This window comes from Macaca mulatta, chromosome 20 (genome assembly GCF_049350105.2).
Source record: "Macaca mulatta isolate MMU2019108-1 chromosome 20, T2T-MMU8v2.0, whole genome shotgun sequence".
Lineage (NCBI taxonomy): Eukaryota > Metazoa > Chordata > Mammalia > Primates > Cercopithecidae > Macaca > Macaca mulatta.
In genome coordinates this window covers 83893228-83910445 of record NC_133425.1, presented here as the reverse complement: position 1 = coordinate 83910445, position 17218 = coordinate 83893228, and the positions used below count along the sequence as shown (strand labels likewise).

The window sequence follows — 17218 nt, the reverse complement described above, 5'->3', positions numbered from 1 at the left end:
ACCAGGAGGGCCGAGGTGAGGGTCCCGCAGTCAGGGCTGCCCCCAGGGAAAGCACAGGCTTCTGGTGTGGTATGCAGGGCAGAGCTGGGTCTGTGCCTAAGCCCGCTTGCCTACTGGCAGGGGCTTTCCCTGTGGTGGCCCCGGGCTCTGGGGACTCTCCTGTCCCTGTGTGTTCTGAACTTGGGACCACCCACATCACCTCCTTCCCCACCTTCCCTCTCACTCTGTCGGCAGCCTGGGGCCCTTGAGCTTCCCACCCTCAGCTCCCACCCTCTCCTGCCCTGCCTGCCCCATCTTGGTTGAGCAGCCGCCCCGGGCCTGGGGAGCCCAGCACTCACTGTTGATCACTGCGGTGGCAAGGATGGAGGCCATCCCGGCCTGCTGGGGCAGGAGCTGGAGGTCGTGTGCGGGGGCTGGGCACGTGGGCTCTGCTGGCTCCTTCTTCACAGGGTGGCCGGAGGTGCTGCGGGGCTCGGCTGTGAGGAGCACGCTCAAGAGTCCCCCCGCGGGCACTGGCTTGGTGACCCTACACCAGAGCGCGTCATCTGGAGGGAGACAGGTGTCCAAACCTAGGACCTTGTGCCCCACTTCCCTGTCCCATCTTAAACGACAGGTGGAGGATGGGGTCAGGAGAGCGGCCACCCCATGTTCACAGCTGTGGCTGACTGGCTGCCAGGGCTATCCTGCCTCGGGGGTGAGGCTGGGTGGTCCCCTGTGGGTGCTCACAGTCTGCCTGCCTCCAGTTCTCCCTGCCCTGCGCTCATCCTAGTGGGAGGGCCCTAGGGAAGTCTCCCAGGAAAGGGATGTCATGGAGGGTGGGTGGTGGAGTAACTAGGGGAGACCATTCAGGGAAGGCAGCCAGAGGTGGGGCCCTAGAGTGGACCCTGCTCTCTGGGAAACCGTCCAAGGGCGTTCTTCCTGCTGTGGCCCGAAGGGGGCAGCCTTAGCCCACAAAGCCCAGGCTGCGCGGGGCCGGCTTGTTCACCTGGGGTGCCCGGGCTGTGCATTCTCTGCGGTGCTGGCCTCAGGCCTGAGCCGGCCCCGCCTACACACACCACAGCCCGTCCCCACCCTGTGCTGGGGCCAGGGACTCCACTGGCCAGTGGACCTGGCTAAGCCCAGAGGGCCTCTCGCTTCATCCCCGGGCGACCAGAGGTGCAGGCCGCCCAGACGTGCTACCCTCAGTAGCAGCAGCATGGCAAGGCCCCTTGTCCTTCCTGGATGGCCACCTTGACTGTTCTGGAGCCAGCCTGACGACGTGGAGCCCTGGTCCAGTGGCACCTGCCAGCCAGCCTGGCTTTGGGGTCCCTGCTGCTGCCCTTGGTGGGTTCCCAGAGGTGCAGCCAAGGTAGGGAGGAGATACGGGGCTCATGGTGTCCCCCAGAGGGGCAGAAGCCGTCCCCATTCCCCCTGCCACAGACACCTGTCGTGGCTCAGCCTGCCAGGCGAGACCTTCATACAGGGACTCGTGGTCTGGGCTGACTGGTCCCAGGGGAGTGTCTGCTTCATGCTGCAGTGGCTGGTTCCAGCAGTTCCCCGTCCCCCATCCCCGGCCCTAGCAGTCTGGTTTCCCTTTAAGAGCCCAGCCCAGGGACAGCCAAGTGACCCCCACCTTCCGGAAGGCTTGGGACGGAGGCGCCGCGTCATACTGACCCTTCCTGTGGATCTCTGTGTTGGCCTCGGCCTCGGTCAGGGCCTGGGGCAGTGTCCTCAGCCAGCAGGCTTCGTCCACCAGCAGCAGGGTCAGGGCTGGGCTCTGGGGGGGCAGGAACACGTGGGGAGGGGTCCGTCAGCAGCCTGCCTGGGGGTGCCCGCGGGTATGTGGGGCATCCGTGACATGGATCTGCCTCCCGGCTTGGCTGCTAGGCCAAGCTGTGGACAGTCACTGGCCCAACAGCCTGCAGAGCTGTGGCATGGGCCATCTGTGCCATAGCTGGCCGGCATGGCTACACCATGCTGGGGCTGGGAGGCTTGGCAGGGAGTGGTACCTTCCAGGGTTGGGCACGGGGTTCTTGTGGAGACTGAGGCCCAGAGAGGTCAAGCAACATGCCCCAGGTCACACAGCCAATAAGCAGCAGAGCCTGAAGTCACACTCGTGTCTGCATATCTGTGTATCAGTGTTCTCCCCCCTGCTCGCCCACCCTGGCCCCAGGTGTGCTGAGTGTGGAACCACTGTTCCCACACGGGCTGGACCTGGTAGAGGCTCCTTCCACACAGGCCCTAGATACCTCCAGAATGACCTCTGTGGGCTGGAGCCGAGATTAGCCCAGAAGATACAGCACCTCCCTAGCAACCCTCAGGCCTCAGTGTCCCCCTGACAGCATGGCTCCCCTCCCTGCCACAGGGTGTGGCAGGGCCACCTGCGTTCCTGCTCCCTTCCGGGGCCAGCACACAGTGGACACCAGGGAGCACCCACTGGACTCAGTGGGTTTGTCCCCACCCTGAGGCTGGTCAGCCCCCTTCCTGTGGGCCTGAGACACCAGCACTGTGTTGGATCAGCCCTGGCCCACCTGGCCTCACCGGCACCCTGGAAAGCAGGTAGCGCCCTCCTCTCCATCTCATGGGTGAGGAAACAGGCCTGGAAAGGGGAAGGACAGAGCTCATGCCAGTGCCTCGGGCCGTGCCGTGCTGTCGGCGGTGGCTTAGGCTAAGTCTAGAAGGAAAACACTCTGGGCTCAGCCCTCGGGGTGGCTGCCAGCGGAGCCCGTGGAGGCCGCCTCATTTCCTGTGTCCCTTGCGCCCTGGGCCCCAGCCGAATGGCAGAGGAAATGTGAGGGGCCCCATCCCAGTGCAGTCTGGGGCTGGGACAGGACGAGGTGGGGCGGGCAGTCCGTGGCCTCGCTCTGTGGTGCCCAACACTGGTCAGCCATCAAGGGGAGAGAGTGGTGGTGGAGGAAGGGGTGACCGCCGTTGCCCCTCAGGCCTTGGTCCCTCCTGCAAGGCTGACTTAGCCTCAGCGCCCTGACCCTCGGTCCTGTGCTGCTGACTGCACTGGTGGTCCCCAGGCTCAGCCACCTGGGTGCCCAATCCGGAGGCACAGCACACGCACGTGCTCCAGCACTTCCTGTAAACACACTCACTTTTTCTATACAAATAAATGCCTTTTAATCAGAAACTTCCTACATCATGACCTTTGACTGAAAAGCCAGTGTCACCTACAAATGCTGCTGTTGGCACTGGACAGGTTTGTGCAGCCCTGTGGTGAGGACGGCAGTTGGCCCAACCCTGCCATGGTAGAAGGGGCCGGGCTGGTGACAGTGCAGGGGTGTCCCCCGTGGGTCTGGGGTACCTCCCCACCAGGTGCCAGCCCATGAGCTTTCCTGGCCTTTGCCAGCCACGCGTGGGACCCTGTGGGCCGCAGAGCTGGGCAGCGGGGTCCCAGCCAGGCTCGGCCTCCCTGCTGCGACCATGGGCAGGGCACGGCCAGACCCGTATGCAGGGACCCCTCTGGGCCACCCCTGCCTCTCGGCCCATCTGCAGGGCACTCAGGAATCTAGCAAGATACAGCCTTTGGGTTGGGATGCTGAGTGACTACTCAGGCAAGGTTGGGGCAGGCTGGCCAGCAGAGCAGGTGACTTCCACACGGCTCAGCCATAGAACAGGTGAGCAGAGCTAAGCTGGCCCTGGCCGGGGTGGGTGCAACCCTGCAGTCCCAGTGTGAAGCCATCCCAGTTCCTGGCTCAGCTTCTCTGCAGATGGGGCTCTGCCCTCTCCCACATGGCTGTTAGGGGGACGGAGGGGAGACCGAGCCCCTGCTCACTCTGGACCCACCCCAAGCCCACCACTAGCCTTTGGGGCAGCCTCAGGGGGGTCAGTCCCATCTCCCTTGACTCAGTTTCCTCCCAGTATGTTGGGAGGCTGTGATCTGTGTGAAGCCTTTTGCCTGCCTAGCAAGTTGCCAGCCTAGCAGGTTGCCAGCCTAGCACGTTGCCAGCCTAGCAGGTTGCCAGCACAGGATGTGTATTAGCTCCAGCCCTGGCTATTGCTTTGGGTTGGCCTGGCAGGACAAAGTGGGCAGGGGGTGCCTCCAGGCCCCAGGGGATGCCGTCCATGGGGCACATCTGGGGCAGCACATGCTGGGTGTCCACTGGGGTGAACGGCTCCCCTGAAGAAGATGCTTTGTGCAGGCTGGCATCGGGTGGGTGCCCCCTTTTTAAAGGACACCCCAGTGATTCCCAGGGCCACAGGGCAGGGCTCCGGAGCTGCATGCCAGCTGTGGGGCTCGGCCAGCTTGGACGGGGGCTTCTGCTGGGGCAGGCTGGGGGCAAACCCCAGGGGCAATGGACAGGCACGTTCCTGGCACAAAGGTGGGTGACCAGCGGCTACTGTGTCCCGGCTGCGCCCAGGTCAGGCAGTCAGTGCTTGGAGAGGCTGCTGGGGCCTGGCCCTCCCCACTCTGGCCTTCCCGAGCCTCTAATGAATATTAATGAGTAGCGGAGGGTGAAAAAAATTAATCTGCTTGATCCTCCGATGGGTGCTGCGGTAACGATATGAAATCTAATTATTCGTCCCAATATTTCTAAACCCTCAAACTGAGACTGACAGCCTCCCGGTCGGTTTAATGCTTATCACTCCCAGGAGCAGCGTGTTCACAGCATGATAAAAACACGCGCCGCAACTTTGCTGACGCTGCACAACCCCCCGATTTTTCTGTGGCAGTCCTGAGTGGAGGGAAGGCGCCATGTTCCCACCTGGCCCCGCCGAGTGTACCCCATGTTTGTGGGGCACGATGGGGCACCTGCCCTGGGGGTGCAGGTGGGGAGGGGCATGGGGAAGGAGGGCAAGGCTTACGTCTGGCACTCGCCCCCGACCCGGGAGGGAACAGGTGGGAGAACTAGGGGTGCGAGACAAGAAGCTCGGGCCGCCCTGCCACAGTCCCCCCTGCAAACACTCTCAGAGGGTCCTGCCACTCCCACTTCTGTGACCACAGGCTGGGAAGGGGTGAGGGCCTCCCTGCCAGTCTGCCCTGTCTTCAGGGGCCACCCCCAACACCTCCCAGGGGAGAGGGGAGCACAGCCTCACCCGAGGCCACCAGGGTCCCCGGCCTGGAGGTGGCGTGGACACAGCCAGCCCTGAGCCAGTGTCTTGCCCGGTGCCGAGTGGCAGGACCCCTGAAGCCAGCCTGGGGCCACCTGCCCACCCTGGGAGCCACTGCTGGGGCCGGGGCCAGGAGACGCTGGGGCAGGAAGCCAATTTCAGCTCCTGCTTCCCTTGCGGAGGGGCTGGCTGGGCACAGGTCTGTCTGTTGATTTTTTTCTCTTCTTTTTTCACCACCTCTGATCAGGCCTGCAACAGAAGCCTTTCTCTGGTGCTGCAGGCCCTTCCTGACCCTGCTCTGCCTGTGGGCAGTGGGGAGCGAGTGGGGAAGGGGCCAATTTTTTTTTTTTGAGACGAAATCTTGCTCTTGTCCCCAGGCTGGAGTGCAATGGCGTGATCTTGGCTCACTGCAACCTCCACCTCCCGGGTTCAAGCGATTCTCCTGCCTCAGCCTCCCAAATAGCTGAGATTACAGGCACCCACCACCACACCCAGCTAATTTTTGTAGTTTAAGTAGACACAGGGTTTCATCATGTTGGCCAGGCTGGTCTCGAACTCCTGACCTCAGGTGATCCGCCCGCCTTGGCCTCCCAAAGTGCTGGGATTACAGGTGTGCGCCACCGCGCCTGGCCTTGGGAGGGGGCCTATTTTTAACTTCCCAACCCGACCCTTCTTTTTTTTTTTTTTTTTTTTTTTTTTTTTTTTTTTTTGAGACGGAGTCTCGCTCTGTCGCCCAGGCTGGAGTGCAGTGGCGCGATCTCGGCTCACTGCAAGCTCTGCCTCCCGGGTTCACGCCATTCTCCTGCCTCAGCCTCCCGAGTAGCTGGGACTACAGGCGCCCACAACCGCGCCCGGCTAATTTTTTGTATTTTTAGTAGAGACGGGGTTTCACCGTGGTCTCGATCTCCTGACCTTGTGATCCGCCCGCCTCGGCCTCCCAAAGTGCTGGGATTACAGGCGTGAGCCACCGCGCCCGGCCCCAACCCGACCCTTCTGCCAAGACTCTCGGAGATGGCAATGGCTCCCAGGGTGCCCCAGGCTCGGCACCCATCCTGGTCAGGCAGGTGTATCCAGGGTCCGCGGAGGACCCTAGAGTCCACCCTGCTTGCCGCCCCTTGGGGTTGCCTTGTCCCTCCTCCGGGCCCTGGCCGGCCCCACCAGCGGCGGCCACTTTAAATTCCCCGGGTGGACCTGAGAATACTCCTTGTTTCCTCCAACAAAGAGGTCAGTGTCTCGATTCTGCGGTGGCACCGATAGCTATCGGAAACCCTATCTGCGCCGCATCCGCTGTGACAACTTTATCTGAGGCCGTTCCCAAACCTCGCTGTGCAGCTTGCAGGGCTGCTGAGGTGGCCCGGCCCAGGGAGCCAAACAGCTGGTCCTGCAGAAGCCCCTGCAGGTGTCCTGCTCGGCCATCCCCAGGTCACTGCGGGGTAGCAGGCCAGCAGCGGGTTCACGGGAGAGTGGGGGCTGAGGCTGAGGCTGCTGAGCCCATCCTGAGAAGTCCTCCACCTCCCCGTCACCTCACCAGAGACACCAGCTGGTCCCTCAGTGCCTCTGTCTCCCTCGACCACGCAAGAAGTACATTTCCCAGGTGAGGGCCTGAGGCCTGCAAGACTAAAGCCAGGTCTGTGAGACCCCTGCCACCTCGCTGCTGCCACTTCATCCACTCAGTCACTCAGTCACTCACTCACTCCCTTATCCGACAGGCAGGGCTTGTGCATCAGCTGTTGCCAGGTGTGGGGAACACAGTGAACAGAACTGCATCTCCCGTGGCCGCTGGAGTGTGGAGCTGGCCAGAAACAGCAGGTAGGTGACTGGAGGGGGCGGTGACAGAGACACAGGACAGGCTGAGACAGGAAGTGGGGGTGGCTGTGCCAGGATGTTGGCTGAGGCCTGGAGGGTGAGGAAGGGAGGGTGTGGATATGAGGGGGCCAAGGAACAGCATGGGGAGGGAACAGAGAGGAGGGAACAGCACCGGGGAAGGTACAGCACGGGGTTGGGGAACAACACGGGGTGGGGGAACAGCACGGGGTGGGGGAACAGCACGGGGGAGGGAACAGCAGAGAGGGGAACAGCATGGGGGGAATAGCACCTGGGGGAAAAAGGGGAACAGCATGGTAGGGGGAACAGCATGGGGGAGGGGGAACAGCATAGGGGAGGGAACAGCACAGGGTGGGGGAACAGCACGGGGGAGGGGAACATCACAGGGGCAGGGAACAGCATGGGGGAGGAAACACGGTGTTTGTGCTCAGGAGACCTTAGCAGGCGGTCCCTGACCCATGATGGCCTGAGGCTTTCTCACCTGAGGATGGGGCTGGGACCCCTGGAGACACCACAGGGTCTGAGCAGTCCTCTGAAACCATGCAGGGAGCCCCAGAGCCTGGCGTCAAGGGTCATCGTCATGGCAGAACCTGATCTCATAGCAGGGGAAGGCCGGGCTTGGGGAGCTGAGTCAGGCTACTCTCCCTTTAGTTTTCACAGCACGGGGGAGGGAACAGCATGGTGGTGGGGGAACAGCGCGGAGTAGGGGGTAACAGCGGTGGGGGGAACAATGAGGTTGGCCTCAGGCCATATATCCGTCTATCCATCCAGCCATCCATATGTCTACCCACCCACCCACCCACCCATCCACCCACCCATCCATCTATCCATCCATCCATCTATCCATCCATCCATCCATCCATCCATTCATCCACCTGTCCATCATCCACCCACCCACCTAATCATCCATCCATCCACCCATCCACCCACCCTCCCATCCATCCACCCACCCTCCCTCCCTCCCATCCATCCATCCACTCACCCACCTAATCATCCATACATCCACCCCCCACCCACCCTCCCTCCCATCCATCGATCCATCCATCGATCCATCCATCCATCCACCTATCCATCAGTCACCCACCTAATCATCCACCCCCCACCCACCCTCCCATCCATCCACCCATCCATCCATCCACCTACCCATCATCCACCCACCCACCCACCCTCCCATCCATCCATCCATCCATCCATCCACCCATCCATCCATCCATCCATCCATCCATCCTTTCAGCCACCTACTCATTCATTCATCCATTCATCTATGTACCCACCCACTCATCCATCCACCCATACATCTCTCCATCCATCCATGTGGTTATCCATCCACCATCCATCTACCCACCCACCCATCCATCTATCCACCCATTCACCCACTCATTTATCCATCCATCTATCCATCTACCCATCCATTCATCCATCTACCCATCCATTCATCTATCCATTCGTCTATCCACCCCTCCTTCACCCACTCATCCATCCATCCATCCATCCACCCACCCACTCATCCATCTATCCATCCATCCAGCTGTCAATCCATCTACCTACGCATCTGTCCATCTACCCATCTACCCACCCATACACCCACCCATCCATCTACCCATGCATCCACCCATCCACCCATCATCCATCCATCCACCCTCTCAGCCACCCACACATTCATTCATCCATCCATCTAACCACCCACCCACTCATCCATCCACCCATACATCTATCCATTCATCCACCTGGTTATCTTCCCATCTGTCCACTTATCCATCATCCATCTACCCACCCATCCACTTGTCTACCCACCATCCATCCTTCCTTCCTTCCATCCATCCATCCATTCATCCATCCATCCATCCATCCTCTCAGCCACTCACCCATTCATTAATCCATCCATCTATCCACCCACCCACTCATCCATCCACCCATACATCTATCCAGCCATCCACCTGGTTATCCTCCCATCCATCCACTTATCCACCATCCATCTACCCACCCATCCATCCACCTATCCACCCATTCATCCACTCATCTATCCATCCACCTATCCATCTATCCATCCATTAATCTATCCACTCATCCATCTACCCACCCCACCTTCACCCACTCTCCCACTCATCCATTCACCCACCTATCCATCCATCCATCCATCCATTAATCTATCCACTCATCCATCTACCCACCCCACCTTCACCCACTCTCCCACTCATCCATTCACCCACCTATCCATCCATCCATCCATCCATCCATCCATCCACTCACTCATCCATCTATCCATCCACCCAGCCATCCATCCATCTACCTACGCATCTGTCCATCTATCTATCTACCCACCCAACCACCCACCCATCCATCTACGCATGCATCTACCCATCCACCCATCATCCACCCATTATCCCCCCACCCATTCATCCATCTGTCCATCCACCCCTCCAGCCACACATCCATTCATCCATCTATCCATCTACCCATCCATCCATCCACCTACCCCTCCACCATGAGTGTTTCTGTAACTGACTATAAATTCTGAAGCTGGCTGGGCCCCTCGGGTCCCTTCCTGCAGCCCCAGGTGTGGCAGAGGTGGGAGCAGTTGCTACATCAGGGAACCGACCTGCCCCAGGTCACACAGCAAGTCGGTGCCAGAGTCCACACTCCTGACTTGGCTGGGGACTCGGGCACTCAGTTTCCTCCCTGGGTGCTCACCCCCCACTGTCCAGAGGTGGAGGACTGAGGGGGATGCCACCCTGGCCCCATTCACCCCTGCCTGTGAGCGAGCCCCAGGCCTGTGGAGGCTGCGGGGAGGGTCACAGGGTCGCATCTGCACCCCTCCCCCTTCTCCTTCTACAAAGAGAGAAGAAAAACCGGCAGCAGCTGGGGCGATCCGGGGCAGGAGGCAACGTCCTCCTCAGGGAGGGGTCGGGGAGAGAACTGGGACCTATCAGCCAAGAGCCACAGGGGCCCACTGAAACGCAAAAATATTTAGACAATAAATGAAGTATCGGAAAGGCGTGCATATCTTGAAGAAATCAATCATCTTGTACGGTGTGTCTGGACACTCGGCGCCAAGGCGGAGATAGCGCCTCGCTGGGGAGATAAGGGTTAATCAAGGATTTAATTCTGCAGGAGATAAAGCAGAGGAGGGAAGAGTGGAGCGGGGGCTCCTTCCTCCCCGGGCTCCCCGCAGAGCCTCAGCGGCTCCTCTGGCCTTCGCTCCCCTTGTGCCCCCAGACGTTATCTCCCCACTTGGGAGGGTTTCTAACCCTGCGCCCGTCTCCCCAGAATGGCCTGTGCCCCAGGCCAGAGCAGGACTAAATGCGGAGGCAGGAGGGCAGGCAGGGAGGGGTGACTGCAGCCAGGGCAAAGGGCAGCCCGTGGGGATGACTCCCAGGCTGGTGCCAGCCCCTCAGCCCCGTCATTAAGGAGTCTGAGAGGGTCTCCAGGAATGGGCAGATGTGGGTTCTAGTGCTCCCTCTGCTGTTTGATCCTGGGTACCTGGGCAATTGACTTAATGTCTTGGAGCCTCAGTTTTCTCATCTGTCAAATGGAGTGGCAGGACCCACCTCGTAGGATGCAGGGAGGAGGAAGTGAAGATGGGCCTGTGGTGTGTCTGGAACTCACAGAGCCCTCTAATCTCAGCCCCTACGGCCTTTGCCCCTGGTCTCTACCTATGGGTTTTCTTGACACTTTGAGAGTTCAGAGATGAGAGCCACGGAGCTCCCAGCCCATCCGTTCATTCCTCCTGGCAACCATAAACGCCTGCCAACATCCCCACATCCCAGCACTCCAGAAGGATCGACTGCCACTTGCACACGTACAGTGATGGGGAGCTCACGCCCCACAGAGCCAGCTCTGAACACCATGGCTTCCTTCCTGTGGTGGAGCTGAAATGTGGCTCCTTCCATGGAGAAAACTGACCACCACTGAGCTTCCACTGCTATTCTTCCACCTCCCTGCTCCAGGCCACGGGGCCAGGGAGCCACCCCTCCTGCCAGGCTGCCGGCCGCAGTGCCCACTGAGCCATGCCCCGTGTCAAACACCACTCCTGAACATCTCACGTGACCTGCCCAGCTGCCCTGGCAGGCAGGGGTGCCATGGGCTTCCCTGCTTCACAGACAAGCTTGCAGCCCTGCCCATGCCCCTTCTCAGGGTCTGCAGGCTCAGACGTAAAAGGAAGCTTTAGGCGCCCCTGTGTCTCACCCAAGGTCTCAAAGGCTGAGGCAGTGGAGGCTCATAGCGGGCAGGGGCCTGCCTGCAAGGAAATGGCATAAAGGCAGGAGACTCCAGGGCCTAGCGAAAGGGGACACCCTCTGTCCTGGGCCGGCTTCCCAAGGAATCCCTGAGCGGCCTGGGACACGCATCTGCCCGCTCAGCGGCAAAAGGCTGTGTGAACGACCCAGGAGGCCCCAGACCCTATGCCGCCCATGATGTGGCCCCACGCGTACTTACAGGTTTCTATATATCAGTGCCCTTTCTTAGCTGAGACGTGTTTTAAAAGAAACTGTTATACCCTCTTCGGAGGAAACCGTACTGACTTGTCGTAAGTCGGAGGTGGCCCCAGAAGTACATCCAAGACAAACCACACAGGCATTCGTGTCTAGTAGCAAGGGGCTGCCTTGGAAGGCTCTGCCAGGCAGGTGCTATCACCAAGGAGGTGAGCACTCGTGCCGAGGCCATGGAGACCACGGGCCTGATGGCCGTGCCTATTGTCAGAAGGGTCTGCGGGGACAGACGCTGAACTACCCTTTCGCCCTCTGCTGCAGCGTCCTCACTGTCCCAGTACCCCCAAGGCCGGGGCCACTGCTTTGCTCCTCCCTCCCCTTGAATGCTCTTCTCCCCTGTCCCAATGCCCAGTCATCTGTCAAGGTCCTGCTTAAAGAACTCCTCCTCCAGGAAGTCCTCCCTGAGGCACCAAAGGCCCAATATCACCTCCTACAGGAAGCCCTCCATGGGCCCCCAGGCAGTGAATCCCTCCCTGCCCTCCAGGTCCCAGTGTCTCAGGCCCAAATCTTCCCACAGGCTCTACACACAGTGGCCAGAGCTCCTGGGCTGGCGTCTAAGCTGGGCCTGTCCCCTGGGTCGGTGTTGCCCTGTATTGGGTGGGTGGGCAGGGGCGGGGGTGGGGGCTGCTTACCGGCTCCACCTGCCCGGGCGACGAGGCTCCGGTCTGGACACTCCCGTGGAACGGGCCCCAGGACAGGCCCATGGCAAGGCTGAGTCGGGCCCGTACACGCCTCTGCCCATCCTGCACCACCGGCTCCAGCTCGTCTGCAGGGAGACATTGCAGGCATGAGGCGTGCCCGGTCTGGGCCTGTCCAGCCCACCTCCCGCCAGGGTCGGCCCAAGGGGCAGTGGAGCGTGGCAGTCCTGGGGGCCTGGGCTGAGTGGCAGGGGCCGGCAGGTGCTGGGTCCCGGGGGCCTGGGCAGCCCTGCAGCATGATCTCTAGGGCACTGTGGGGTATAGCGACGCAGCCCGGAGGATGCCTGCGGCTGGGTTGTGAGCCCTGCGATGGTCGTTCTCCAGGGCAAGGGCTGCAGGTTAGACGGGGCCCACAGAGCCCGGCCGCACGGTGCAATGCTGGCATGAGTTTGTGTCATGGCTGACGAGTGACCCCCAAAAGATACACCAGCCTGCAGTCTACGAACATGCTCATATTTAGAAAAAGGGTCTTTGCAAATGTAATTAGATTAAGTCTCTTGAGATCAATGGGATTATCAGGTGGGTCCTAAAACCAATGACAAGTATCTTTCTAAGAGACACAGAAAAGGAGACAGAAAAGACTATGAGAAGATGGAGGTGGAGATGGGAGGCAGCCATGAGGGTTGCCTGAAGCCCCCAGAAGCTGAGAGTGGCAGGAAGGAGCCTCTGGAAGGAGGCTGGCCCTGCCGACACTTGGACTTGGGACTTGGAGCCTCCAGACTGTGAGAGGACACACATCCGCCGTCTGAACTTAGCACTCAGCCCAGGACACACACACACCTGACCCTCACCCGCCTTCTGGAGTCTCAGCCTCCTCGGTGGACAACAGGGACGTGGCTCCTTCCGGGCCACACACCCTCTGCCCAGGAAGGCCGGGTCACCTCTACCTCTCCCGTGGCCAGGGCTGCCTGGGCCCACGGAGGCCTCACGTGGCCTCGCCTGGTCCCCTGGCCGCAGTGCTGTGGCAGCCCCACTTCCTGGAGCCCCGATTGGGCAGGCTGTGGCCTTAATGGGCCTGATGATCAGATAGCTGCTTGCCTAATGGCAGAGATAACATGTAAATACGCCGGGAGGCCCTGCTAAAACGTTTTAACTGGGTCTTTGTCTTCCCCAGGGCAGATAAGATGGCAGCGAACCAGGACTGAGAGGCTGAGGAGGCCTGCGTCCCTTTATCAGCCCCCAGGAGGGGACGAGCAGACTGGGGGCAGCAGGAGCGGCTCTGCCGTCTCAGCTTCGTGGCTGCCAGCCCACCCAGAATGCCTGGGTCCTGGCCCAGGGCTCTGACCACTGGGCCTCCCTCCTCCCCTGCCCCTGCAAGGCTTGGCACCAAGAGGGTGACCAGTGTGAGCTGGGTCCCAGCATCCCATTCATATGGGCCAGCCAGCACCACACGGCCCTATGGGGTCATCCCCCTGTACAGACGAGGACATTGAGGCCCCTAGAGGCTATGCGGCTAGCAGCAGGGCACTGGGGTCCAAAGCCCTAGGCCTGGCTCCAGGGGCACCCTGTGTGTGACAGTGGTGGGGGGCCTGGCCCCTCATGTCCTGGCTGCACCTGCGTCTCTGGCCCCTACCTGGTCAGGCCTCAGGGGTGGACATGGGAGAGAAGAGACTCCCCAGAGGGGAGCTCCCAGTGTGTGCTCATCCGTCCCTCTGTCTGTCCAGTTGCTGGTGGGTCGTGAGTGTCACCCCTCAGTCAGGGCTGGGGCCACAGGGAAGCATGTGGAATCCCATCCGGACCGTCAGAAACACTCGCAGCTTCGTGGGTGGGGCCCTGCGTGCGGGCCTCTGTTCTGGCGGGGCAGGGCGGGGTGGGGGGCAGAGGACCCTTGTCTGAGAAGCCCCTGAGGGCACATCTGGACCCATGAGTGCTGTGACTTCCTTTCAGAGAGGGAAGGGGTCGCATGCCTTCCCCTCAGGTTCCAGAACATTCCTGACCAGAGTCCCTGGGCCTGCTGGGCATGGAGCCCCCACTGGGCGCCCCTGCTGTTCCTGAGACACTGCCGTGCACCTGGAGCTGGTGCCCACCTTTCCAGGGGTAGGAGGAGCTTGGGCCTGCAGTGTCCACACCTGCCACATGTCACACCTCAAGGGTGTCGAGGTCCCTGTCCTGGTGGCCCTGGGCTCTCGCTTGCCCCCTGCCCTCATGGGGAAGGGGGAGGGCAGAACTGGTGCCCACCCTACCCGGTCCATGCTGCACCCACAGGCAAACGGTCCTGCTCCCTAATCGGAGCTCCAGGGCCAGCCGGCCGAGCCTCCCAGATAAGAGTGTGGCTGGCATTTCCCGTGGCGGCCGCCCCTTCTGGGTATCACGCACCGCCAGAGAGAGCTGGCTCCGATAAAGGTGGCCGTTCCGCTCGCCCAGGGGCAGAACCCACCACTCAGGGATGGCCGGGGGCTGGGCGAGGGGCCTCCAGGGAGTCCAGGGATCAGAGGCGTGTGGGGCTGGGGACCAGGGCGATGGTCACCACGACAACCCATCTCCCTGGACCAGGGTTCAGGTTGCGTCTCCAAGGGGCTGTGCATGGGAAAGGTGCCTCTTGGGGGTGGATGCAGGGTCACGAAGGTGCCTGGATTGGTAAGGGGAGCATGGCTGATCTTAGCCCCAGCTCACCCCCAGTGCCCTTGTGCAGCTTACAACCTGTGCAACTGAACATGGAGGCCGTGGTGGTTCGCAACACTCATCTGCTCACGTAACCTATTTCCAGCCCCCTGTTCCTGCAGAGACCCTCTCCCAACCAGAAACAAAATCGCTTTGGAAAGTGGGGGTGGGTGAGGCTCCTACTCCTGGCAGATGGGGTGCCTCCTGAGGACTTGACTCAAGGCTGAGAATGGATAGAAATGTCCGTGAGTGAGGGTGAGAGGCCTGGGACTGGGGGCCAGGGATGCTGAGCTGGGTGGGAATGGGCGGGAAGACACAGGCAGATGTTTTTTTAAACGGTCTGTAAAATGGCTGGGGGATCCAGACAGTGGCAGCAATGGAGATGGCCAGCACCCAACCCCACCACTAGGAAGCCCAGGGCCCAGGGAGGCTGAGGAGTGCCCAAGCCACACTGGGAGCTCTGGCTGGAGGTGGGACCAGAACCCATGGTGAGCTCTGTGCTTGTCCCACCACAAAACCCTGTGGGGAACCCGGGGCAGCAACAGGCAAGCCACAGTCTTGGCCTTGGGGCTCCCAGAAAACACAGGCAGTGGCCGGACACCCCCATGGCACCAACAGCTCTGAGGGCAGGCCAGTCAGGGTGGGCTTCCAGGGGGAGGTGTCTTTCCCTGCCAGCCTCCTGTGACCGGTCTCTCTGCTGCCTCTTCCCCAGCTCCAGAGCAACTGGGGTGAGCCCAGCAGAGATGCCAGCTCCAGCCAGGTTGTCTCTGCAGATGAAGAATGGGGACACCAGCTGCGGCTCCCAAATCCCCACGAACCCAACATGAGTGCCCGCCCCACGGACCCAACGTGAGTGCCCGCCCCATGGACCCAACGTGAGTGCCCGCCCCACGGACCCAACATGAGTGCCTGCCCCACGGACTGAGCCTCAGCCGGGCCCAGCAGGACTTGCGGGGATTCTTTCCAGCTGCTCTGAAGTTACTCCTCCCAACACACGTGGGGGAGACAGATCCAAGAGGTTCCGTCTCTGGCCCAAGGGTAGGCAGCGGGTGGGTGGGTTAGAACCAGAGCCCCAGGGGTCTTCTGAGCTGAGGTGGGAGGGAGCGGCTGGTGGCCCCGTGGCTGACTCTTCCAGCTGTGGCCTCAGTTTCCCCATCTCTAGACGGGTCTCCTGAGGAGGGGGCGGGCCCGAAGCCGCATAGGTGAGCCCCGCAGGGGGCATGGGGCCGCCACTATAGGCACAGCACTGGGACAAGGATTTTTTTTTTTTTTTTTTTTTTTTTTTTTTTTTTTGAGACGGAGTCTCGCTCTGCCGCCCAGGCTGGAGTGCAGTGGCCGGATCTCAGCTCAATGCAGGCTCCGCCTCCCGGGTTCACGCAATTCTCCTGCCTCAGCCTCCCCAGTAGCTGGGACTACAGGCGCCCGCCACCTCGCCCGGCTAGTTTTTTGTATTTTTTAGTAGAGACGGGGTTTCACTGTGTCAGCCAGGATGGTCTCGATCTCCTGACCTCGTGATCCGCCCGCCTCGGCCTCCCAAAGTGCTGGGATTACAGGCTTGAGCCACCGCGCCCGGCCTGACAAGGATTAATTTATTCAGGCAAACAGGACTGCACACGCCATCTCCAGAACAAACACGCCGTGCTGGGATTCAATTTCACCCCCAAGCATCTGCGAGGAACCAAATGAGAAGTTCCAGCCATTGCATATTTATATGATTGAAACGTCCACATGGGTCTTAAAACCCTCTGGTGACACTCGCGGGGATGGAAGCAGTGGGGGGCTGAGGACCAGGCAGAGCTCAGCGCTGCCGGCTGGGCCAACCCCACAGAGTGGGGAGCCTTGCTGAGGGGAGCCTGGTGGGTCTGGCCAGGGTCCAGGGCCTTTTGGGGGTGCCTGGGGAGGGAGAGCTGGGGTCTGGAATCCACAGGCCTGGGGCCAATCCTGCCTCTGCCCAGCTCGCCAGTGGTTGTGTGTGCTCTGAGTCTCGGTTTACCCATACGGAGAAGGGGGTGCCCCCATGACGTTCCCCTGGGCTCATGCCATGAGGGTAGGGGTGTGTCTGCCGGTGCAGCCAGCACTGTTCTCTCTCCCAGCTGCCCGGATGGGCTGAGACACTGCACCAGGTGGGCATCCTAAGGCCTGGGGCCCAGCCCAGGGCTGCCCCCTGGGATTTGGCCTCTACCCTTGAGCTCTGGCTCTGCCCCAGAGGCCCTAGAGGTCCCTGTGGCCTCCCTCAACAACGTGGCCAACATGCCCAGCACAGGCACCGCGGCCCCCTCCTGATGCACATGTGGCAGCAAGCCTGTGGAGGAGCGTCTGCTCCCATCCCACAGGCCCAGAGACTCCAGCAACCAGCTGGGGGTCACACAGCAGGGAAGGCAGTTGCCCCCGAGACCAGACCCCGAAGCTGCTCTCTGGCAGAGGATCCAGGGCTCCACCCAGGACCATCTGCCTCCTGAACCGACGCTGCTCAGCCACCCGCCTCCCCAGGCCTGTTTCCCCACCTGAACCACGGCCCTGGCAGGCTGGCTCGCAGCTCTGACTTGAGGCAGGTGAAGGCGTCACCCTGTG

The 17218-nt window shown here is 61.1% G+C and overlaps 1 protein-coding gene and 1 long non-coding RNA gene across 2 annotated transcripts in view; one reads left to right on the top strand and one right to left on the bottom strand.

Moving 5' to 3' along the window:
- ZFPM1 (zinc finger protein, FOG family member 1) overlaps positions 1-17218 on the bottom strand; it is a 76296-nt gene that overhangs the window by 6570 nt on the left and 52508 nt on the right. Inside the window, exons 4-6 of the mRNA XM_028841554.2 lie at positions 11981-12114; positions 1654-1756; positions 339-545 (exon numbers count right to left, since the gene is read on the bottom strand). Coding sequence (XP_028697387.2) covers positions 339-545; positions 1654-1756; positions 11981-12114 — 444 coding nt within the window. The remainder of the gene's footprint in view (positions 1-338; positions 546-1653; positions 1757-11980; positions 12115-17218) is intronic.
- LOC144338186 (uncharacterized) lies at positions 1671-3108 on the top strand. Its single transcript, XR_013412070.1, has 2 exons — positions 1671-1784; positions 1970-3108. It is a non-coding gene; the product is annotated as an uncharacterized LOC144338186 (long non-coding RNA).